This window comes from Atractosteus spatula, chromosome 4 (assembly GCF_055471065.1).
Source record: "Atractosteus spatula isolate fAtrSpa1 chromosome 4, fAtrSpa1.hap1, whole genome shotgun sequence".
Taxonomy (NCBI): domain Eukaryota; kingdom Metazoa; phylum Chordata; class Actinopteri; order Semionotiformes; family Lepisosteidae; genus Atractosteus; species Atractosteus spatula.
Genome location: NC_142709.1, coordinates 3,356,986 through 3,381,145, shown reverse-complemented (window position 1 = coordinate 3,381,145; position 24,160 = coordinate 3,356,986). Strand labels below are relative to the sequence as shown.

Here is a 24,160-nt window from a genome sequence, read left to right as displayed (position 1 = left end):
CTGGTATGGTATAGCAAAGGGGAAAAGCCATCAATACCACCATAGTTGATCTGAGCAGCTGAGCCTTTGTATATTAACATACAGTCAGCAGATGATATGTGACACATCACATTCTGGGACCTGCTGGTTATAGACATACAGTACCACTGCTTTAACCTGAGTAAAGGTTAAACCTAATTAAGGGTTAAGGATCTTTTGGTTCGTTACGATACTCACTCACAGAGAAGTATTGTTGAAGAAGTACTTGTGGTTTACTGACTCAGAGTTAATCCTGCACCAAGCCCTGTGCCTCAGAGCTGAAAGATACAAAACTCCCATCATCAGAAAGGGGTGTTTTTGTAGGGGATCTCCACATTTGTTTCAGTTACCTCTCTGCACAACAATGCCATTGATTAAGCTTAAGCTTTCTCTGTGTACACTGTTGAAATCTCTTGGGTTAGCCATCCTGTTTCATAATCTTTTAAAGGTTATCGAGTTTAACAATAAGGGTGAAACTGGAATGTCCTTCGGGGACTTAATGTTACCTTGCTGTTTTTATTTGCCAGGAGTGGGGTCACTTGTATGTAAATATTACCTTTCTGGACCAACCTTCCCCAAGAGGGTTGACCTCAAAACCAAATATTCGACTAACTTGTGAGAAGATTTTTTTTAAAGAGATGGGACCCTGATCTCATGAAGAGCCAGTAGCACTGTTTCCCTGAAAGCAAAAACATACATATAAAAGAGGAACTACATCAGAATATAGTTTACATTATGCTCATCTTTGTGGTGTTTGTTTAGGTGGTGTTTCTGCTCTATTTTCATAAAATGGTTTTGTGACTTACAATCTCTTCTAATTTTACTAGGATTGGATATCCAAATGAAGAGATTTGCAAAGCCAGAGCCCATGCCAGATTACCCTGGAACCTGATCTGTGGGCCCATTATTTGGGGTCTCTTAGACTGCCTGAGGCACATTCTATGTGGAGTTTGCATGTTCTTCCACAAATGCAAGAGATTTCTCTGTGTGCTTCACTTTCGTGCCAAATTCCAAAGATAGGGTGTCCAGTTCAATAAGCGTCTCTGCATTGTCCCCGTGTATGTGTGTCCCTTCTCTGGGTATGTGTCAAGGCTCAACAGCCCAGATGCTGTAGCTGTGTTTCTTCTATCTACTTTTGACCATGGAATTGACTTGTTTGTCAATTGTGTTTCCTTTGTTCTCTTTCCAGCAGGTAATAAACCTTTACTTGTTCCTTTGCAGCCTACGCATGCTGACGCAGCTCCCTGTGTGGAATTGAGTTTACCTGTTCCTTTCTCAGTCAGATTCTTGTCAATAAAAGAAATAAAAATAACCATGGGACAGCCATTTTCCAGGCCACAGACGAAGACCATGTTGGACATGTGAGGCTAACAGGTCAGATCCTGGAAAAGAGGAGTGAAATGTTTCAGAAACAGAAATCAGGCCTGGACTCTTACGCAAAACACACTAAGCTGTCTGATTTTAGTGGAATTTCCCTGATATATCACGCATCTTTCTGAATCATTATTTAAGACAGCACGTCTGTTTGATAGAATGACACTGTTTTTCCAGTCCTTGGATGAACAACCATTTCATCCAGTGTGGAAACAAGTCCGATCTGTTATGGGCATAAAAAAGCAGACGCCAAGCCATTTGAGCCCCTTATTACTTCCTATTTAGACAAGGAACAAATGTAACATATCTCCAGCACTGTGTGATCAGTTTATATTATATATTATTGCTGCTGAATGAAATAAAACCCATATTGCCTTAAGTGTGTGTGTGTTTGTGTGTGTGTGTGAAAAGTTAAAAATGTGTATAGACAGGGGAAGCAGTAAATTACTGGCTGGATGAGATGGTAGGCCAACACAGTACAAGCAGATGCCATGTTAACTTTACTTTCAACTCACATGTGCACTCAGTGGTGACAGTCTTACCCAATGGACATGCTCAGTGTGTATATCTCCAGGAACCCCCCAGACCTCAGGTCTGTGCGCAAAGTCATTCAGGCAGTATCGCGAAGCCAGCATTACATACTTTAAATGTAAATATTATTTGCTGTATATGAGTGTGCTGGACTGCGTGATAGAAGTTATTACACGCTGTAGAAGGAAACACATGACACAGGCAAAAATCACTCCGAACTTCCCCACTGAAATGCAAACGATGTGTTTGTGCGCGCAGGTGTGGGATGTGGAGTTAGCAGTTCCTGTTTGAGGGTTTTTAAAAGAGTTGATGAGAGCTGATCGTGTGTGAGCAGAGCTCTGTCCCACAGTGTGAGTTGTGAGATATCTGCTGAGGTTTCCTCTTCCTGGAAAGCTCGTAAGCGCAGGTTATGGCTTAAGGAGCACAGCAGGGCTCGTGGTCTTATCTGAAGACCCAGCGATCCGTGTTCACGATTTAAAATCCTTGCTTCGGGAGGCACATCACAGGGAAAAAGAGAAGAACACCACCTCCGAAAACAAAATTAAAATCAGGGGTTTTCTATGCACAGCTGAAAATGAGCATGCTCTGATTAACCCTTAATCACATTTAGTATGCTTGAGTTTGCAAGTGATACATTGCTACTGTATTATTTATTTTGAGTGGCTTCCACTGTTTAACCTATTTATATTACACTATAATATAAGATGCTCAACAGCCAGCTGTCACAGAATGAGAGAGGGACCTCTGGTTACTGTCTTCTTCTTTGGGGGACTCCTACAAGAGGACAGTTCAGGACAGCCTACGTGAAACATGAGCTACTTTTGACTACATTATGTTTTTTAACTCGTACTTCTATTATGCTTATGTAGAAGAATCCGTACCATGCATTGTGAAAAAGCTGCCTATTCCTGGTGACGAAGGCGGTAATCCAGAGCTTGTCTTAAAGGCATTGCGAGGAAGGCTGGACTGCACCTTAGACTAGACAGTAGTCCACTGCAGTGCACATTGGGGCGGTGTGATGGCTCTGTGGCTCAGGATCTGTGCCTGTGGCTGGAAGGTTGCCGGTTCAAATCCCGTGGCCGGCAGAGGAATCCTACTCCATTGGGCCCCTGAGCAAGGCCCTTAACCCCAACTGCTCCAGGGGTGCTGTATAAATGGCTGACCCTGCGCTCTGACCCCAAGCTTCTCTCCCTGTCTGTGTGTCTCATGGAGAGCAAGCTGGGGTATGTGAAAAGACAAATTCCTACTGCAAGAAATGGTATATGGCCAATAAAGTGATCTTATCTTATACACAGAGAATTTAGAGACACCAATTCACCTGACCTAATCAATTACTCTAGCCAGCATATCTTTAGCAGAACAGGTCGTCTTGAGAACCCCCCCCCACAGAAACATGCAGGTGATGTGCACACTCCACACATAAGCCCCCCCCCCCCTCCAAAACTGAACCCAGGGCCGAGGACTACAAGGAGCAGTGCTCCATGCTATACCACTGCCCTGCGCGGTGTTGACAAATACGGCTACACTTACAGGACCTGAAGTAAAAATCATATAGGATGCTTCTTTCAAAGGCAGGCATGACAACGATAACTCAGAATATAGAGAAGGTTCTAGGAAGGGTAACTTTAGAGACTAAAATGTACAGACTTCACCCTCACCTGTTAGCCTGTTGTGACAGTCTTATCACACTCCCTGTTTAAGCCTGGCATAAAATATTAAAGGAACAAGTAATAGGTTTATTCCATGCCGAACGGAGAAGAAAGAAAACACAATGTTTCGGCCGTGGAGCCTTCTTCAGGTGTGAGCAGCTACCCACCTGAACTATATAAAATATTAAAAAATGTTTGTAGTGCCTTTCATTTGGTATTGTGAAGTGCCACAAATAAGGCATTCAGATTAGGCCAGGAGCACAGCAGGACAAGGCAAATGCTTTCCTTGGATTTGATTAATTTGAGCTTGGGATCACATCGCCACTGGGTTTCTGCCTTGCTGGTGCTACCAGGAGCTCGGTGGGTATTCTGCAGTGGGTTCTTGCAGTGACGTTGCTGGGCACAAGGATCTGTGTGCTGGAATCACAATGAAGGGACAACTGGTCCCCTAGGTCATTCCAACACTATCCACCAGTATAGCTCCTCACTATATACTAAGGTGCTCAATGATGGTGAAATTTTATGCTAAAGTAGACTGTCTTATTTAAATACAAAGCTGGACTGCACAGAGCAAGCTTCACCGTATCTTAATTAACCAGGAGGCTTGAACCTTATTACACACTGCAGGGGGTAACAGCGACCTTTCCTGAGCACTTCGGGACTGAACAGCAGCGTAGGAAAGCGGCCGCCTTTTACAGATAAACGAGAGCTGCGCGTTTATTATTATTATTTTTTGTTCACAAGATCACCCGAGAACCAAGAGCCAAGACAAAATGCTAGATGCTAAAATAATGTTCTGAAGTTTCCCCCAGGTGACGATATTAACGGATATATCGCTTTCGCCCTCCATTACGATGTGTAACAACGCGACAGCTCTCCAAAAAGTATTAGTTAACAGACAAAAACAAAAAAAAAGGAACAAATCTCCACCACAACAGATGTATTGATTAGTGGCTTGCTGGTGTATTTCCCTAGCTCGGGGGATCGGTATACTTCACTGGATGCTCAAATCTTTAAATGTTTTTTTTTGTAAAAAAAAATATATATATTCCTCTTTTCCAGGATCCTTACATCAAATTCCTGGTGGGCTGGCGCATCTCCAGATGGCCGAGTCCATCAACGTGACCTTCCGCGCCCGTCGCCACACCCAGGCGTGAGCACCGCTACCTCTCCAGCGCACGCAGGGCTACCGGCGACCCTACCCGGCCACGGCGCATAGCGCACAGCGCACGGCGGCTCCCCTCTCGCTGTTTTTTCCTTTTCCCTCGACCGCTTGTTTCCGTGTGTTTTTCCTGCAGAAGGAGGAGGAGAAGAAGGAGAAGGGGGGGGGGGAGCTCTTTTTCCACTTTTTTTTCCTCCCTTCCCCTGAAACATCTTCCAATCCAGCCATCCCCCCCCCCGCCCGCAACACACGCACACGCACACACAACACCGCCACCTCCCCCAGCTTGTTGCTGGGCCCAGCCTTTCTCTCTCTCTCCGTGTGTGTGATTCAGCCAGCCGGCTTCCTGTGTTTGTGTGTGGACCTCGCAGCGCAGGGCTCGGAGCTGCCACCTCAACATGCTTTAAGCCGTGTGCGCTCGTCTCAGGCGGCACAAAGGAGGATCCGCGTCCAGCCTCAAGGGAGGAGGAGGGGAAAAATATAAAGAAATAGGCACAAAAAAAACACAACAGCAACACCGAGCTTCACCCATGAAGGCGTGCGGCGTTGCGGAGGCACAGTCGGCGTGAAGGAAGAAGGACAGGACGTTGCAATTTTTATTTATTCTCTAAAAGATGGCGAACGACTCTCCTGCTAAAAGTCTGGTAGACATCGACCTGTCCTCCTTGCGGGTGAGTGTCGGGACAAGCGGGGCGGCTCGTTTTTGCGCCGTGCCGGGTGGCAGACAAAAGCGTAAAATTTCGACTTTGTGTTTTCCGCGGCGCACGGAAGGGCGGAATGAAATATCGGACGGTTTCGCGAAAAGGATGGGCTGATCTGTCCGTGCTGGGGGGGGGGGGACGGGGACAAAAAAGAAAAGCCGTGGGCATATTCGTCGCTGGCAATGGAGATGGGGTGGCAGCCGTGGTGGAGTTGGGGATCTTTCCTTTGTTTGCCGTGTGTTGGCATGTGCAGAGCAAACAGGGCGCAACAGCCCCGTTCAGCCTTCACCCCGACTGCAGCGGCTGGGAATCGCGCCTGCATGTTCTCAACCTCCCGTTTTCTTTTGTTGTTTTAGGATCCAGCTGGGATTTTTGAACTGGTGGAGGTCGTGGGAAATGGCACCTATGGACAAGTCTATAAGGTATGTGCCTTAAAATCTCTTGCCTCGGACCGGAGCCTCCCCCCCCCCCCTCCGCACCCCACATTCGGCTAGATTGAACGGCAAGCAGCCGATACAAATGATTATTTTTTTTCATCCCCGGTCGGCGTCCGCAGAGTGACGATCCGGAGTCTGTGGAGCACATTGTTTTAAACAATGCAGGGCAGATAACGCGTTATCCGATGCGTTTAGGTTGTTTTGTTTGGTTTGTTTTTTTTTTACGCTTTCGTGCTGGGGTGCGTGTTTTTTTTTAATTTCTACAGAGCTTGGGGAAAGCTTGTCCTTGTCTCTTCTTCTTGCCGTCATCACAGGACAAAACTAGGTGTAGCCCCCCGCCCCACTCAGCCGACTTCCAGGGCGGAATCTGACATTTCTCACGGCGGACGGCAGAGGGTTACGTCATTTATTCCGAGAGATTGGGTTTTTTTTGGGGGGGTACACATGTTTCTAAAGGTTGAAACGTGCGAGCACAAAGCGGATCTGGGCATTTAAGAAGAAGTGGTGGAGGCCCTTCGAAAAGAACGAGACCCTGTTTGCAAACACCCATCTCTGAGCCTCCCAAAGTGCATGTGTGGTAGTACATCATATCCTGTTATGCAGACCGTGTTGCTGGTGAGGAGGGGAGAGGGAGGAATGGGCAGTATTGATATGCAGTTCGCTCACGCTGCACTTGAAATGTTCTCCGTTTTGCTTTGCCTCTGGGTTTGATGGTGCCTCGACGAATTAACTAGATTTTTCTTCGACAATGGGATTCAATTTTAACGCAGTCCTGTCTTTTAATACTACCCCCCTCCCCCCCAAGTTTTCTTCTCTCTGCTGTCTTTACTCTCCAGCTTCGGGTGCACCGTCAGTCCAAAACAGTTTCAGGGTCTTGAATGAAGAGATCCCAGCACACTCCAGTATTTCTTATTTGCTGATATGTTTTGTGGGGGGGTCGCTCTGTCAGTGCTCTTTGTGTGCGTGGTGTGGCTGGTCGGTTTCTGGGATTCCTGCCACCTGTGGTATTGAGGTCTCGGGAAAGATCAAGGCTTTAACCTAAGTTTTAGTGTCATGGAGAGAAGGAAGTATCGGAGAGGTGTGTAGCGATGTGGTAGTTTTTCTTCCCTTATGCACAAGTCGGATCAAGTTCAGGCTTTGATCTGGGGGGTGTTCAGTTTGGGAAAACTGAATCATTCAACAGACAGAGCTGATATGGCCTCCAGTGGTTCGTTCTTGGGAAATTTGAAAAATAAACCCGTGTAGAGGATGCTTGTGTGATGATGGATGTCTCACGGTGTCCCAGTCTAGGAGGTTAGAGGAGCTAGATGTTGATTTCTGTCCTCACTGACTGCTAGAATCTTGAATGAAAAATGTTTTGAGCTGGGGGTGGGAGGGATCTGTTTTTTTTTTTAAAAAGCTTGTCTTCTCTTACAGAAGTCTCACAGAGTACTGAATGTCACATTTTCTAGCCTTTACGGCAGTGGTACATCAGGGTTCATTTTAAATTCTACAAGTGCTTCTGCTTCTTAAGTAATTCTGTGTCTTGGTGACATGAGTGGAGTTAGCCATATTTGTAGTTCAAGTTTTTGCTTTTCTTCACTATTACTTGTTGACTGTTACACTATAAACACAGACGCCTCAGGGGATGTAAATGTAAACCAAAAAATATGGTCAGTTTATTGATAAAGGGCTGTAATTTTATAGATCTCTTTATTTGCCGCAAAACATATCAAACCAGCCTCTGTCAACTGTATGTGGTTAGAAAATAGCTCAGCGTTTCTTGAGAAGCTATAGACCAGATCTGAGATGGCATCGCACTGCAGTGAAGGAAATGAAAGGTAGCGAGCAGGTTTTCTATCTCATATTGATCCAGAAGAGTGGCTGTAGAGTAGATCCTTATCCGTGAGCCCTGATGTGCAAGCCGTGCAGCACTGCTGGGGTTTTGACAAAGAGCGTGTTGTGTGTGATCTGCGGTCCTGTCACGTGAGTCCCTCATGGGGAGGTCAGTGTTGGGCCTGTGGCCGATGGCCTCGCCAGTCGATTGTCGGGCGGGCAGACCGCTGCTGCCCGGGCTGTTCCGCGTGCTCCCGTCATGGAGAGGCTAGACTGCAGAAACTGAACAATCACACACGAGGTGTGAGGAGACGTGGGACTGGGTCGTTGTCTCCGTGGGGCGCGTTTCATCGGGGTGCTAACGGACTGGGGAGCAGGTCTTCTTTCAGCCAGCCTCCAGCTCTGTGCTGGTCAGTGCTCTGTGAATTTGTAAGAGACCCCTGATGTGCACAGCGGTGCACGTTAGCTCGGGAGGAGAGACGGAGAAGTGTCTGCTAGTAACGGAGACTTGGGTGCAGTCGAACTTGTTTTGTGAGTTTTTTGATTGTGTATTTTAAGAAATGCTGAGTGATATTGATAACTTTTATCCCCTGGCCATGGCTGTGAAGAGGAGCTGTTTTTACATTCGGGTAGCTTTAACAGATGTGTGCAGGTCTTAGTTTGACACTGGATGTTGTGTTCTCAGTGTTAACATTCTGCATATTAAAGAAGTAACCCTTGGTCACAGATGTGTGGATTGGGTAAAATGTGGAATAGGCATTCTCCCTTCTGTGAGTTTTCCTTCAGTGTTTGCAACAAGCTATATGGTTACATTTTACTTCCTCAAATGATCCAATTTAAAGTAGTGCTGAATGCTCAAGGCACCTTTTCAGATTTTTGGTGTTGATATGACACTGATCAGCTTTCTTGGGACATTTGTCTCTGCGCGTGCATGAAACTACAGAAACTGAAATGGGTATATTTTTGTTGGTTTCGTCATAATTGGGATTTGTTGTGAAAGTCCTACATGCACTATTTGCATAAAAAATATACAAGCCTGTAGTTGGCTATATATAGCTGGATGAACAGATTACCGAAAAGCATCATACAGAAAGGCCCTAAAGCTAATGGATATACTGTGGCCATACAGCATTTCTCTGAGCTTAAGATCATACTGTCAATGCTGCCTTCTTCATAACGTCATAACATAAATAGTTAGTATAAGCCCAGAATATACTGACTCTGTCTGCTTAAATCTGTGAATTAAACCTAGATTAAATGAGGGAAGGGGGTTAGGGAAAATGTATGCCCAAGGTTAAGAGACTACAGGACTGGGAGAAGGAGTAGCTGTGGGATGACTTGCAGAATTGTAGCATTAGGAAGAGGGGGCTGATTGGTATTGGACAGGAGATCTCTAAGCCAAACACAGGCTGCTGTTGCAAGTGGGAGGTAGACCAGCAGGTGGTATGTCTCTCTCTGGGTCATCATCCATCGAGCCGTCCATCCATTTTCTAACCCCTTCATCAAATATAGGGTCGTGGGGGAGCCAGGGCCTGTGCCAGCAAGGCAAGGTACACCCTGGATGGGATGCCAGTCCATTGCAGGGCAGAGACACGCTCACACCAGGGCCAGTTTTACAAGAAGCCAATGAACCCACCAGCGTGTCTCTAGAGTCTAGACTTTGTAGACTGTGGGAAGAAACCGGAGCACCTGGAGGAAACCCACAAGAACACGGGGAGAACATGCAGACTCCGTGCGGATGGCTCTGCAATTCCAGACCTGTCCTTAGGATGAGACTGTAAACCTGGCTCTGGCCTGAATGGCCTTTGGATGACCCCCGAGGCAAGTCTCTCTTTGGGCCTGCGCGGTCTGGCTTGCATTGGACTTGAGTTCCGAGGCTGAAATCTGTCCCGTCTCCCCCTGATCCGCTTCACAGCGGAGCCGCCGGCACACAGCGGCAGTCGGGTGCCGCCCAGGTGGGTGCCACATTTCCCTGGTGGATGAAGTTGGACCCCTCTTGTGTGTGAAGAGCCTTGGCATAAAGCTGCTGTACAGACGCGAGCCATTCGTGGTCCTTGAATTTCCTTCCTGCGTGTCTCCGTCCTGCTTTTCCCAACGTCGTGCGTTTCTGAGGCGGCAGTGCGGAGTGGTGGTTAGGGCTCCGGACCCGAGGAGCGTGGGTCCACATCCCAGGTCAGGGGCTGCCGCCGCTGCACCTCCGAGCCCACACTCGCGAGCCCCTGACATGGCTCTTCCAGCGGTCGGCCAGGACCGGGGACCGCAGCGCTGCCAGCGTCCTGCTTCTCCGGGAAGAGGCGAAAAATAGAGCCGATTCATTCTAGACAACGGAGTCTGACTGCTGTCTGTTTCATGTGAGGTTGTGGAAACAAGTAGTACTAAACTGGAGGATCTAGAGTGGAAATAAGATCACAAGGGATCGTCAACATAGCTATAGAACCAGTCTTGCTTGACTCACTTGTTAGAGGTCTTTGAGCAAGTACCAGCATTAATGGACACGTGAAGGGCGGGCAGCGTGGTGGGTTTAGATACGTCTTGCTTTGACTGTGGGGTTCTGCAGTAAGTGTTTCAGTGATGCACAGGCTGTGAAAGACTACCTGCAGTGCTCATGTGGGCCTGGGTATGTGGTGCACTGTATAATCTGTACTCTTTCAGGGCAGTTCAGGGTAAATTGTAAATAAAACCTAAAATTAAACATTTTTGATATTGCTTACAATCCGCATCATAGTGTGGTTTCGGAATCTGCTGCCCTTTAATTGCTCACATTTACAGCATTGTTTTTAAAACCAAATAATTTCATGCAGAAATTGTGTATTTGGAACTAGAAAGAGCAGGCGAGATCTATTGCCGATAAACACTCAAAGCACAATACAGTAAAAGTCATGTTTTTCTTGCAGAAAACCCAGAAGTAGCTAGTATGCAAGCAAAATGCTGCCGAGAATGTGGATAAATTAGTCAAACTTGATTCTGTCTGAAGAAACATGGAAGATGCAAGCAGCCTGCCAGTGGTGTATCGAATTGAAATCCAGCTTTTAGGTCATGCTTTGACCATGTAAACATATTAGGACAGAATATCGAATGTAGAGCCTTTTAGTGGTATATTTGACACGGGTGAAGGGTAAGGGTATGGCTTATATGGCTGTGTTACAGTATTATCCAGGAACAGCTATGCAGTTAGGAGTTGTGGTCATTTTATAGTTTAGTCAGTCATTGGCTTCTGGAAATTGATGTCTTGAGAAATGTGGCTGCCTTTGTGTGCTCTGCTCGTTCTCCCTCTCTGGTTCTAGTTGTGGCATCTCAACTAGCGGTTTATTTTTTTCCCTTGCGCCGGTTGGCACGGTAGCCGGTGTTTTTTTCCGTCCCATACACACGAGCCCCGATGGGGGGGTCCGCGGTGTCTGACGTCCCGGCGGTCTGGGTGTGACGGAGGAGAGTGTCCGAGACCTTGAGGCCCCTCTGCCTCCGCCTCTGTCCCCCCCCTCTCTCTCGTGCGGCGAGCTGGTGGGCAGCCTGGCCGGCGCTGGCGCTGCAGTCTTGCCGGAGGAGGGGTCTGGGCGGCTGGAGGCCGGCCTGCTTGCCCTGGTGGCCGTGCCAGGTGGGCACAACTGCCTGGGGAAGCCAGCTCGCAGTCACAGAGGGCCGGTTTGATAAGCAAATTTGAGCACTCGTGTGCCAGGGCCTCAGCCGCAGAATCGGCCTGTTGTGAAAGGAGCCCTGTTCGGCGGGTCTTTATCTCGGAGCGTGGAGAATGCCGAAGGCAGCGCTGGACTGAACTGTGCTGCAGGTGGGTTAACGGCAGCTGCTGAGGATGGGGCTCTTATCTGGTTTTATTACAAAGGTGTTTTGTTCAAATTGCTGTGGTCTGCAAGAGCTGTTAGTCAGATGTGAAACAAGCCACCGCAGCTAGCAAGTCATTTTGAACTCGCAGGATTTCCTCCTAGCCTCGTTTCCAATCAGGACTGTGTGTTTAGGTTGCCGATGAGTCACATCTGTCAGGAAAATCAATGGGAATAAAATAACACTGAATTTATTTTCGTGGTAGAAATTGGTAACAGAACACCCTATTGTATTAGTATTACATTTTACAAAGTAAACATTTAAAGGTTCTGTGTAATTTGTCTGGGCCATGACAAGTTTTAAGCCTTTAACTTGGATACATTTTTAAGCGGTGAGAATGATTGTCAGTTGCCAAAGTTGGGTTTGTCTGGGAAATAAATTCCAAGTTTATTTTAATGCAAAATCAACGGATGAAGGACATTTTTCTTTTTTTGTAAATCAAATTAAGAACGCGTTGGCCGTCTATAGGAAAGAAGTACCCTGTGACTTATTCAGATCCTCTTGATAAAGAAGCTGATGCAGTTTAATCAAGCTGCGTTGCCTTCTGTTTTCATATTCGTTCTTTAGCTTTTAGTTCACCGAAACGTGGTGTTCCTCTGCTGCAGTCTTAGTTAAAAAAAGTGTGGCCAATCTACTCTTTCCTGATATCTGGATGAGTATAACCCTGTCACTTTTTGATTAATGGCGTACAGATTCTAACTTTTCCGTTTGTCTGGAATGTCACTCGTGCGAAAGGGCCTGTGTGGCTTCACCCAGTGTCTTGGAGCTGCCGTGGCTGTGCTGTCCTTGCCTTTCAGTTTGTGAAATGACGTGTAGGCATTTGACACAAATATGCTTATAACAGCAAGAATAGTCAACTGCTCAGCCAGGAGCAGGGCTTTTGAATGATGGCAAGGGGGCAGAGTAAGACTCCAGAGTTGATTGGGTTTCTGTAACACAGACTTTTGTAGAAATGTTTTTCCAACGTTACTGATCAAATATGGTTAAGACTTACCTATTAGTTTTTTGTGTTTATTTTTGTTGTTCTTTGTCCGTAAGGAGGGATCAGCTGGACTGTGTTTAAGAATTAATGCTGTTTGAGGTGCTGCTTGTGTCGTGCGGCCTGAATCCTTCTCTTCAGTTTGCAGCTCATTTCCGAGCGCGCCGGCTGTCTCACCTGTGAGAGCGGATCACGGAGGAAGCACTGTGCCGTTCTGCAGGCTGGTCTGAGCCATGCACCTTGTATTTCGTTTTAACATTTTTAGTTATTTGGGAGAAAGAAACGTAGAGAATGTGCACTTCTGGCATTTAGTGAAGGAATTTGTTTTTTCTCGGACTGCAATTGAAGTGGCAAATACTTAAAACATTTTGCTGAATTTTTTTTAGGGTCAAATAGTTTCATGTATTGTTAGTTCACTGTCACTGATTTGAAATAACATATACCTTTATCCATTTCTATCCATTTCTAGTTGACGCGTGCAATTTAATATCTCGTTTTTCAGGCCAAAATCTTAAGCTGGGACAGGTTGGGACAGTACAGGTTCTGTAACGGGATGAGTTAAAGGTGGACTTTTCTGTTATTGAAATATGAATATTGAAGTCATTGTTTTTGTCAGTCATCTTTTCGGTTCTCTCCTGGCGATTTTAAGACCTGCTTGTCTTATTGAACATCTGAAATAATAAATTTTTATCTTAAGATGGTACAGTCAGGTGATACTTTCTATGTGCAAATTATTTTTTTTGTACTAGATCGAAGGCGCTGAGCTTTTGGTTAATTACTCAGTTAAAGTTACTTTACATTCTAAGCAGCTTCTCCTATGATGGTATTTTCCCTGGTGGCTCTCGGAGGAAAATCTTGTGCGTCTTTGTAGGTAGATTTAAGAAAGCTTACATATTGCACCGAAATGTTGGTTTCTACCATATGCCCTTTTTCATGCACGGACGTTTCCGTTTCGCTCTTCAGTCGGCTCCGTTTGGCAGCTGATGGATTGCCAGGCTGCTCTATCCCGTTGGGATCAGCAGACGGGGCCGGTGGAGCAGGTGGTGGTGGTGGCGTTGCCGTCTCTGAACGGGGAGTAGTCCACCGGAGCGCCGGTCTGCCGACGCGGTCGGCTCCGGGAGGAGGGCGTGTCCGTGTCCCTGCTCGTGCTCTACCGTCGGGCCGGTGTTCTCAGGGGTTCACCTTGAAAGAGTCTTGGATACGTGACTCTTAAAAGCTCCCGGACCTTCCGGAGCGAGGGCAGATGAAACTGCTGGGCTCCTCCAGGGCGTTTGCCTGCTTTAGTGAGACCAGACGAGCTCTCGAGGACTTTCCCCGTGATGAGTCGGAAACCCAGTTCTACCCTGGAGGAGGCGCTGCGGCAGTTGGAGCGAACAGCCCTGCTGGAAGGCGTCACGTCAGGGGTTCGAGCCCTCAGCCCCTCCCTGGACTCTGCTGCTCTCGGCCAGTTGTCTTTGGGCAGCGCTGACACCTCCTCTCTCCTTGAGTGGCCGGTGTGCTGTAGGCTGGCTGTAAGGACCACTGTGTGCTTCTCTCCCCATGGCTCGGCGACTCTGCCGAGCGGTGCCGAGCCTGTCCTCTCGAATCCCGAACGGGTGCTGGGCTCATGGTGAATCACGGCTGACCCAGAGGAAGGAGCTGCTGACCTCTGGTTGTGGCCTACACATCAGTCGGCATCAGAGGGAAGAAGAAATCCTCCCAGGGTCCCAATGTCCAGTATTTTTTCCATTTATCAATGTTGACACTTGGCACATTAAGCTATATTCTGACTGTAGTGTCTAGCTAAACAGGAATGTTTAAAGAAGTTGTATTCTTGTGCATCTCCAGAAGCCTCATAAACGTTTGATTTTCACTGTCTCGCACCCAAAAACGTGCATGTTTAGCTGAAGGCCCTGAAGCCCAATGTCCTGACAAGTGCTAGCTGAAGGATGTTATTGTCTCGCCCTGCTGTCTGATAGTGTGCTGCTCTAACTGGCTTTCAGACACAGAGCTGTATGCTGCTGATCTTCATCCCACACGCGTTCAAATGCTTTTCTTAATGAGCTAACAGTTGTGTGGAGTCTGAGCTGTTGCTGGCTTTTGGGGTTTAGAAGGTGCTTAACAGAGCTACCGTACAAGGGCCATCTGGACAAGACGCACACAAAGGAGTGGGGGGGGGTAGAGAGACCTCTCTTTATGAACAGCTGTTGTGTACGCCTGTAAAGCCTGTAAAGGACTGTCTCCTAATACACACATACAGGTTTGGTGTCCGCTTAATTCTCTCACGTTGGTACCTTCTGATGCTGGGTGTGTTTTAGTATTTATGGAACTTGTCTGTCACAAACGGTATCATCTTTAGAGTCGGCTTGGCGCTGAACTGATCTTAGAAGTGTTTCTGGAACACGCTGGGCTTAGTCTTCTGTTGAGAGGGTGTTTGTTTATCCTCGCGGTTCAGATATTTTAAAAACCAGTCCACTTGCAACTTAGGCGAGATGGCGTTTAGTATTCCGGTGAATGACGAAGGGTTGGTAACAGCTTCTGGCTTTCTGAGATCGTACTAGGGTGTGTATGTGGTGTTCACGTAACTGATCACTCTGAAGTCATGTCAGTTGCTCTCTTATTCATCATTTTCTGCATCTTAAAATGACTCAGTTCTGACAGTCCAGTAAATGTACTTTATATCATCACTGAACGTGTCGGGTAAAACGTCAGCCCTTGTGGATGCCGTGAGAAAAAGGTGCAAAAACTTTGAACAGGTTTCTTTCGGCCATCTTGTTTTTCAAGTCTCAACCTTCTTTCCGGCTTGTTCTCTTGTCAGTTTCCGACTGCTGGCAGCTCCGTTTATCAATCGCTTCTCCCCCCCCCCGCCAGCACCACAACTTTAGAAACTCACATCTTGCCGGCCCCTCTGAAGCTTCGTGGCCCCCAGGGGCCGAAGGGTACTGGTAGTACTTTGTGAGCTCCCACCAACCAGTGGGCGTCTCAGCCGGCTCTGCCCTCTGAAGACCCGCTCAAGTGCGGCACCAGAGAGCTTTGGTTTGACTGGGGTTCGAAGGCTGCCGGGCAGTTTGACCCCTCGCCTGCCTCACGCCTTGCCAAGCGCACTTCGCTCCTGCTCGTTCCTCTGCCCCCCCCAGAGGGATGGCTGGCTCCCAGCGCGTGTGGCACGCGGTTCTCGTTTCTGCCGTAAAGGAGAGTGCTCCTGGCCTTCCCTGCGTCTGTCTGATGGGAACTGGAGCCGTTGAAGCCGTTGCTCCTAAATCACAAGCTTGTGTTGTGGTGCGACACACGTTTTGCTACAGTGAGAAGAGTTTTGGCAATGTTTTTCGGATCGTGCACATTCTAAGCTTCGCATTACTTAGTCTTCTGCTGAACGTATTCAATCTTTCAGTTTATCCTGAAAAGATGCAGCTTATTTCTGGTTCTCAGATCTGTATTTAAATGAAGGTATGTTCCAAGATTCAGTACGTACCAGTGCTTCCTGCAGTTTCGTCTTCCTCTTCTTAGAGGCTACAGAGCTCAGTACTGTGAAAAAGTGAGAGCACTGAGCATGTGGAATTTTGCCAGACATCGCTGACTTGAAAGCAAATGTAAAATCGGTATTTGCCACCTATTTTTGTGGGATGTTGGGTGATCTGTCACATGAGCATGTGTATGCAGGCTGTTTGTCGTTTTTCGTAGCCGCGTAGTGCACAGTGTTGGACGTCTCCACAGTGGAACTCTGGGCCAGGGGGAATGTCTGCTTGGGTGACGTTCTTCTCTGGGTGCATACGCAGGCCTCTTTACTGTGTGTCTCGGCTAAGAGACCCTTAGAGCATGTCCAGCGCTTAGGGCAAAACCACTTTCATTGTCGTTGACAATGGGCTGGGCTGGGACTGGCGAAAAATTCAACCCACCTGCCGATCACAAATGACCTTGCTTAGTGGCAGATTTCCTACGAGTAAAAGACAGAGGCCTCTTGATAACAGAAAGCTGCCCACAGGAAAAGGTTAAAGTCTGAACTTGTTGTGTAGACCAGTTTTGAGTTGATGGGTGATGAAGGGGGTGATTAAGGTTACCATTTACCTTTAGGTATCTCCATTAACGTGTGTAATGGTTTTAACCGGCCTTGATTAATAGCCTAAAACACTCAGGTCTTTCCCCCTTTGAGCTTAAAACTTATGTATTATTCTCTCTAAGAAAAAGCTAAACAAGTAGATTTTTAAATGGCTATTTCATGACATAAGAATTTAATCGGACTGCTATCAGTTTTTATAGAAAACTAAATGGTGACCAAAATCAGGGTTTTTCGATGCATGATAATTTAAAAAAATGGCCTGAACTCCAGAATTAACCTAAACAGTGCTTGAATATAACCGTGGCCAGGCTGAAAAAGGAGAAAGCTGTGTAATTACAAAAACATTGCTCACAATTACAAAACATTATGTGTGGGTTTGGCACAACTTAATCTTTAAATTTCAGCAGTTCAAGGATAGAAGAATATTTGAACGTTACCTTCAGTGCCTAATCCTTTGGGAAAAACTTTTAACCTTGACAGGGAACAGAGTATTTCGTTCTTGCTTTACTTCTGATGTGCAGTTTATTCATAGAAACATAATGACTAAGAAATGCGTCTTAAATGTAAAATTCTCTAGGAGTCTGGCAGCTGGAACAGTGGCTGACAGCCAGCCAAGATGAGCCATTATGTCTTGAGATGGTGAGAAATGGAGATGATGTTGAACTGTTTTTTTTTAGCATTTCAAGTTTTTTTTGTTGTGAAGTAGCTGACCTCGTGTGTCTTTGTGGAGGTGAATTCTCGAGAATCCTGTTCTCGATGGAATGGGCAGGAGCCATGACACCTGCTCAGTACACCTCCGCCGCTATAATCTCACACCTGCCCTGCTCATCGCTGTTTTCTGATGTGGGCAAGGCACCCTCTTCATCGCCGAATCACACTTTCCCTGTGTAAAACACCACACCTTGGCAGAACAAACAAGCTGAGGCAGATGCAAGGGTTTTACCTGTTAAACAAGCTGCAGAGCGTAACGTCTATGGTAAAGGTTCATGCTACAGTGCTGGCTGCTAACACCTGAGCATGTCCATTTTACCTCTGTCTATACACAAAACATGAGGGGGTGTTTGACAGTGATCTTTGAGAAGATACCCCGGTTGTAGGGGGCTGGAATAGCTTACTTTGCATTGTCAGTGGTGTGTGATGGTACAGACATGGTACAATTGCTGTTTTCCTTCCTTTGTCTGTAGCTTGAGCAGATTTCAGATGCGTGGCTCGTTCACACGTGCCCTTAAAAAAAAGAACTGCCCATTGTCTGAGGATCACTTCTTACTTGATTGTTCACGGATATGAACGTGATATGAGCAGCTTTGAACTGGCTTTAATCAGATAATAGGACTGGAAGTAAACGTGCCACAAGTTGTGTTTTTGACAGCAAAAGAGGAGCATTGCAAAGAAGAGAAATAATATGCAGGAAAAACAACATTTAAAATGAAAGGAATATCTGTTAAGTGAACCTTGTGAACCGCATGGGATATTCTACACAGGAGACAGGTGTACGGTGCGTCTGTAACCTGGGGCAGTGACAGTCGAGATCTGACAAGTTTTTTGGCCTTTTTCCAGGTGGCAGTCAGCAGAAAGCTTCAGGTGGTATCTGGGGGGAGAAAAAGAAACTGGGCACGAACACCCTTTTATGAGTGCAGCTTGGCAAGTTCCCTTTCCGATTACGGGCTCCTTTATTCAGAAATAGCCATATATAGTAAAACCTCTGGGTTTTTTTCCCTTTTGCTTTCTTGGTAGATGTAGTCATTTCCCTCTGTGCGCGATGAGAAATTCCTCGAAGACCCCTGCCAGCGCTCGGGTCGGCCCACGGGGAGGAGCGGAAGAAATGGGGTCTGCAGGATCGGCTCCAGAGTTTTAACTGTGAACCGGAGCCCCCAGGGATGTTTGATTGCACATGTCGGGGGAGGTGAACTGCCCTGAGCAAATTTAGTAACATGATCCAATTGGATTACAGGGGAGCTTGTAGTGGTGTCTTCCTCTGAGCTTGGCACTGTACTCGAGTGAATTGTCTGCCAATTAAAGGCTGTCATCTTCACGTATGAGTTAATCGCTGTTGGTGAGCTTCTCACACTTACTGTACACCTCTATCAATATAATTTCCTTGTACTTGTGCAGCGCGCCTCGTTCCAAAAGAGATCTCGGTGCACTGACGCAACGGTGTCAGTGTCTAAAATACCACGGTAGCCATGACCAGTCCCTCGAGGGCCACTTCCAGTTCATTTGCAAACTGCAGGTGAACCCTAGTTGGAAAGGGTAGAGAATTTGTATTGTCTTAAGGTTGCAATAACAGGGAAAAAAAATGTGTTTTGAATGCTGGGCTTCGGTCTGTCACCTGCACAAAGGAAGCAATTCTGGCACGATACCTCTCTCTGAGTGTTGGAAAGATGTGGTTCTTGAGAAGCCCAGCTACTTACTTTTATTTGTAAATGAACAAGGTGCAAGGGAAATCCTAGTTGTTTCCCTTTTTCTTTTAAACAGTAAAATAAAGTAAGTCTTGGGCTATGGGGGAGGCCTGGCCTGTACCTCACTGGTGTAGATTAGTGGTTTGGGCGCCCCACGATTTCTCAGTGACCAGCTTGCATGTTGGTGACCTTGCTTTAAACCATTAAGTTTGTTAGAAGGGGAATTTGACTCAACCCTGTAATTTGAGTCCGTTTCTGATGTGGAAAATGTGAGTCCTGCATTTATTACAGGCATTCTGTGGGTCTCCTTGGGAGGGGAGGGGGTTGTGATAAGTTGAATATTTTTTAAAATGTAGCTGCCATGAACTGTTCTTAGTAAGGGTCAGAAAATTCCCATAAGCGAAGCATAGACCTGTCTTGTACTTCAAGATCTCTCATTGTCTCTGAAATAAATTGCACTGGGTTTTTGGCTTACCACCAGCAGTAAACTAGACAATAAAACTGTCATTATACAGAGAGGCTGAGGAACTGTGAAAGAAGCTTCAGAGCCCGTTTCTTTTGATGACTTCTTCACTGTAATCAAGAAAACGGCTTAAAATTTCCAATGATTAAAACAAGCCCTTGGTAACCACAGTTGTGTTTAGACCCATGGCAACTTCACAGGCAGGCTAGGATGGATTCTATTTTTGGACACTGAATTCTAGAGTCAGCCGCCATGTCTAATTGTAGATCAGGAAAGAGTTAATGGTTTAGAAGCTGATGTATTGTAGCACATTAACCTCTTCAACACCATATGTGTCAAATGTGGTCTTCCTCTGTGTTACTGCAGCATCGAACACAACTGGTTTCAGGATGGGCAGATGAAGAAATATTGCTGTTTATTAATCGATTAACACTTCATCTTCAGTGGACTGTGAGGCCCATCTTTTCTGATCCTGTCGAACTGCAGGTACATGAGCAGGAGTGCAAGGAAAGCTTATTTACTCTTGTACTCGGAAACCTGCTGCTGGAATGTGTTGAAATACTTTAAGCGTGCAAGATCTTCGATTCGTGTGATCTGTAATTGAAAGGACAGTTTGTATGCCCTCTACAGACAGGAAGGACCACAGCTGCTGCTTGGCGTTGAAAAGGTGAACGTGTTCAAGAGGAGCACTCTGGAAAAAAAGCACCAGTCGGTTTGGGAAGCTGACACAGGCTGCCGGGATATTGACCAGCCCCTGCGGAGCTCTTTGTGAGGGCCGACTGAATTTCGTTCCCCTTGGCCCAGTGGCGCACCCTCTCTTCAACGAGTCTTGAACTGCAGATTGGAATGTTTCCATTCCCTGCATCCTCTTCGTGATCCGTGTGTGATTTCACTCCCTGCTGGCTGCCCGTTCTGGTTGGCAATTTTGATGATTGTGCAGAATAAAACCGGACCTTTCCCTGAATTTAGGATTTTCTTTTAAGACCTTCCCAGGATTTGCCGTTGGAAACATCTTATTGTTTGTACCTTTCATGTTGTGCACCACGTGCACGTGGCACACTCGGCGCTTTACTGCTGGGCTGCTGGGTGCTTGAATTTAGGCGGGTGAAGTCTGAGAATTGACACGCATGCTTGTGCTCATCGCTTCGCTCCTTTCTCATTAGCTTGTTGCGACCGGATACCTTTCGGCATGTCTTCGAGCTCTGCCATAGAGAGAAGATGGCTTGCATGAAAGAGTCTGCTAGCTCGAACCCTGGACTTTGTCCCCTGGATGTAGGTTCTTCATATTTAGCAGACTTCAACAGTGCATTGGAAACTCTTGAAATCACAGGCGAGTACTTCACTGCTTCCTTTTAATGATTAGTCCTCTAATAATTGTACATTAACCTGTTCAGAAGGGCTTGTTTTTTATTCTTGATTTTTGACAAACAGCCCTTCAGTCCTTCAGTTTTTTGTCCCCCCCCCCCCCCAACGGCCTGGGTTTTGGTAAGTGGGTTAGCGAAAGGGATTGTGTGATGGACACAGATGTGTGGTGCTTAGCTCATGAGTTGGATGGTGGTGAGGAGATGATGCAAGGAGAATGCAAGCTTCTTTTGAAATCTTGCTTTTAGCTTGGAATCTCCTAGTGCTGAGCTTCGCACCCAGTGTGCTCTCAGCCTGCGTGTGTCTTCCCCAGGGTGGGCCTAAGCATGTTTAAACCTCTGCAGGCCCAATCTGTTCCTGCTGTAAGGAAACTGTATCTGTAGCGCAAGCTCTTTTCATTCTTATCCGACTAGTTTTGTGCCATATGGGCTCTAAGACGGAGAAGGATATGACCTGTTGACACAAAGGGCTGCTTCTGCCATTTGGAAGGGATTTTCTTGGCCTGTTCTGTGCTCTGCAGGTGAAAGCCTGAAATAAGGTCGTTGCACCAGGGAGCTGAATGGAAGAGAGACCTTTCAGGGGCCCCTGGGGGTTGAATTTACAGTGCATGCGGTGTTTGGTGGACTGGGGTAAAAAGAAGATATGCAGCCGGACTTGCTGATAGACTTGCTGCTTGGGGTGGAAAACTCAGCAGTCAGCAAATGTAACGTGCTCGAGGGGAGAGGAGCTTAGTTTCGAAGTGGACAGTACAGAAGGCTGTTTGCTGTGTTTTCTGTTATATGGTTTCTTCGATCTGAGTTTTTTTCCCCTGTAGTTTTTATTGTTGATGTATCCTCTGCTGTGCTGCTCCGTAGCTGTTGTTCACCGTCACGGCGTCTTTCAAGAGTCCGCTGACCCGTCTTTGATTTAAAAGCTTTAATTTGTTTTGCCTTTTAACATTCTGGGTCCTTCTCTTATTCTGTGCCTTTAAACAGGAAAGGTTGGTTGCTGTGAAGGCGAGCTCTTTCGGAGGATTTTCTTTTCCTGAAGCTCCACTGCAGACTTTGTTCACCCCTGACCAGATCTTTCTGGAATGTGGCACAGATAAAGCAGTCGCTCTCCCATGTAAAATATCAAGGGGTGTTTTGATAATCAAGTGAACACTGAAGTGATGTGAAATATGTGACAATGGAGGCATGCAGTTTTTGATTTACTTTGGAGTTCTCTTAGCCCGTTTCCACTTCTTTAACCATCTAGTGAAAGCTTCTGCTGATGTTGTTATGCTCTGATAAAGCTACACACTGTTTAACCACATGAATGCCTGTCGTTTACCCTGAGCCCTGTTTTGAATTTGAGAATACGTATGATACTCAATTCGCATCATGAGTGCCGTGAAGGAACTGAAAAAACATGCCATAGAAACTTGTTTTTGATTGGATTGATGTGAAATAAAAGGCGCTGGAAAGAAGTTGTATTTTGAGTTGTGTAAAGGTCAGGTGTATTTCTTTTAACTATAAAAGAGCAAAGAGAAATGGAAGTTCAAATTGTCATTTTCGGTCCAAATAAAAAAAAACGCCTTTTCTTGTTGCCGGTTTGGGCAGCCACTGGTCTTGCCCTTGTACTCGCAGAAGGAAGAAGACAAGGACCTCTGGGAGGAGGTATCCTTTTCACTTTTGGCACCGCACTCTGCTGATCTGATTGCTGCTGGCTGGAGAGCCTGGGTTTCTCACCCCACAAAGACCGCCAGAGCGTCCGGACAGCCGCTACGACTCCGCACGTGATCAAGAGCACCTCGGGTTTGCAGATCCAAAAGTATAAGTCGGGGATTTCTTGATTACTTGTTGACCCCAAGTTAGATCACAGACCTGCAAGGCTCTCTCGTTTTGAATTGTATGCACGCGGCACCCGAATGGGTCACGAAGCCGAGTTGTTGCACCACATGCGATTTGGAAGGGGACCCCATCCCAGTCTGCATTTGAAGCGACACGCCTCTTTTGCAAAAACCAAAAATGCCTGCAGAATAAAAAACGGATCATTTTTGTTTTGGGATTTGCTGAACGACCCGGATCGGCCCTGCTGGGGCACTAGAAGGTGCGTCTGGACGATGTGCATTGGTCCTTATGCAAGGAGGTCGCTGGAGCCCCGTTTGAGATGTGGTTGTCCAGTGCAGTGTCGCCCCACAGCAGCTGGGCTTTTGTTGGGCTTGTGCACTCTGTGCTCCACTGCGTGTTATCAGGAGATGGAATGTCCTGTCTCTTGCCCTGTTCGCAGGCTGGGGGAGGTGTGTACAGTAGTGTTTGAAGAGAGCAGTGCACAGGGTGTTTGGTTTCTGCTGAAGTTAGTCAGGCAGGCCAGAGATAGCTTGCTTCTGTTGTTTACCATTCTAGTCTTAAGGTCTGCAAAAGGCTGCAGAGCTTATACCTGGTTAACATTTTAACATCTGTGGCTCGTGAGTGAGGTTGCCATGGAGTCCCATAAGAAAAGCCTGGGCTTCTTTGCTTGTCAATTAACAGGAGCCTCTACACCTTGGAACGTGGCTTTAAAAATGTGAAACGGTTAAAAAAAAGGCAACACAAGCTTCAGGTTGTTCTGGGTGGTGTTTTAAGGGAATGTTAGTCTGTCTTGCAAGTGTCATTTATGTAAAAGTTTATGAAAGCTAGAAAAAAATCAGATTTTTCAGTAAAAAAGTAACGTCATCGTTTTCATTTCATTAGCTAATTCGGAATGAAAGGAGTGAAATCATCCTGTGTTTTTTATCCGCTGCGCTTGTAATGCTAGGCTGATTTCCGAAACAGCATGATCCCTCTTATAACTGGCAACCAACCCTGTGATGCATGTCCCCAACAAAGAAGCATTTCTTTGAGAGAGCACATGCCCCGACGCTGGTGGAGAAATGTGACTTCAGGGTTTGCATATCAAGGAGATTCTTTCTCGTGCGAGGCGCGTATCCGCTAGTTTCTGGCTGACGGACTTCGGTTGCTGGAACGAGTGAGGCCTTTAAAACTTGAAAACGTGTGCTTCACGAGCCACGCCTTCCCTGGACTGGACGCAAGGGGTGGTTCTCAGGGAAGAGGGGCAATGGTGAAAGCAGGGGGTGCAGTCACTCTGTAGCTCTTGTAAGAGCGGACCAGGCCTGCAGCGTAGTGAGAAATCAGAGGGGTTTTCCCGGTGGTGGTCCACTACAAATTGAAGTCGCCCAGCTGAAACAGAAGGTGTGATTGTCTCCTTTTTCCCCCCTCTGAAGCCTTTGCTGTACGGTTTTGTGGATTTGGGTTGTTGGCTCACAGTCCCAGCTTCTCAGTGCCCCCTCTAGTTTAGAAGCTTTCTTACACTCTTAAGAGTGCTGCAGGCATCTTTAAGCTCATCAGCTAAAGATCTGTTTCTCATCCTCCTGGAGTCTTTACTCCTGTGGTTAAGCATT

The 24,160-nt window shown here is 46.7% G+C and overlaps 1 protein-coding gene across 12 annotated transcripts in view; it reads left to right on the top strand.

The window, feature by feature from the left end:
• Nucleotides 1-5,061: 5,061 nt before the first annotated feature.
• map4k4 (mitogen-activated protein kinase kinase kinase kinase 4) overlaps nt 5,062-24,160 on the top strand; it is a 103,724-nt gene continuing 84,625 nt past the window's right edge. For 10 of the 12 annotated variants that reach the window (XM_088912541.1, XM_088912540.1, XM_088912533.1 and 7 more), the window contains exons 1-2: nt 5,082-5,405; nt 5,792-5,857. In XM_088912541.1, coding sequence (XP_088768667.1) covers nt 5,349-5,405; nt 5,792-5,857 — 123 coding nt within the window. In that variant the 5' untranslated portion in view covers nt 5,082-5,348. Of the gene's footprint in view, nt 5,406-5,791; nt 5,858-24,160 lie in introns of all 12 variants that reach the window. The other 2 variants (XM_088912542.1, XM_088912539.1) reach the window with 1 other exon arrangement.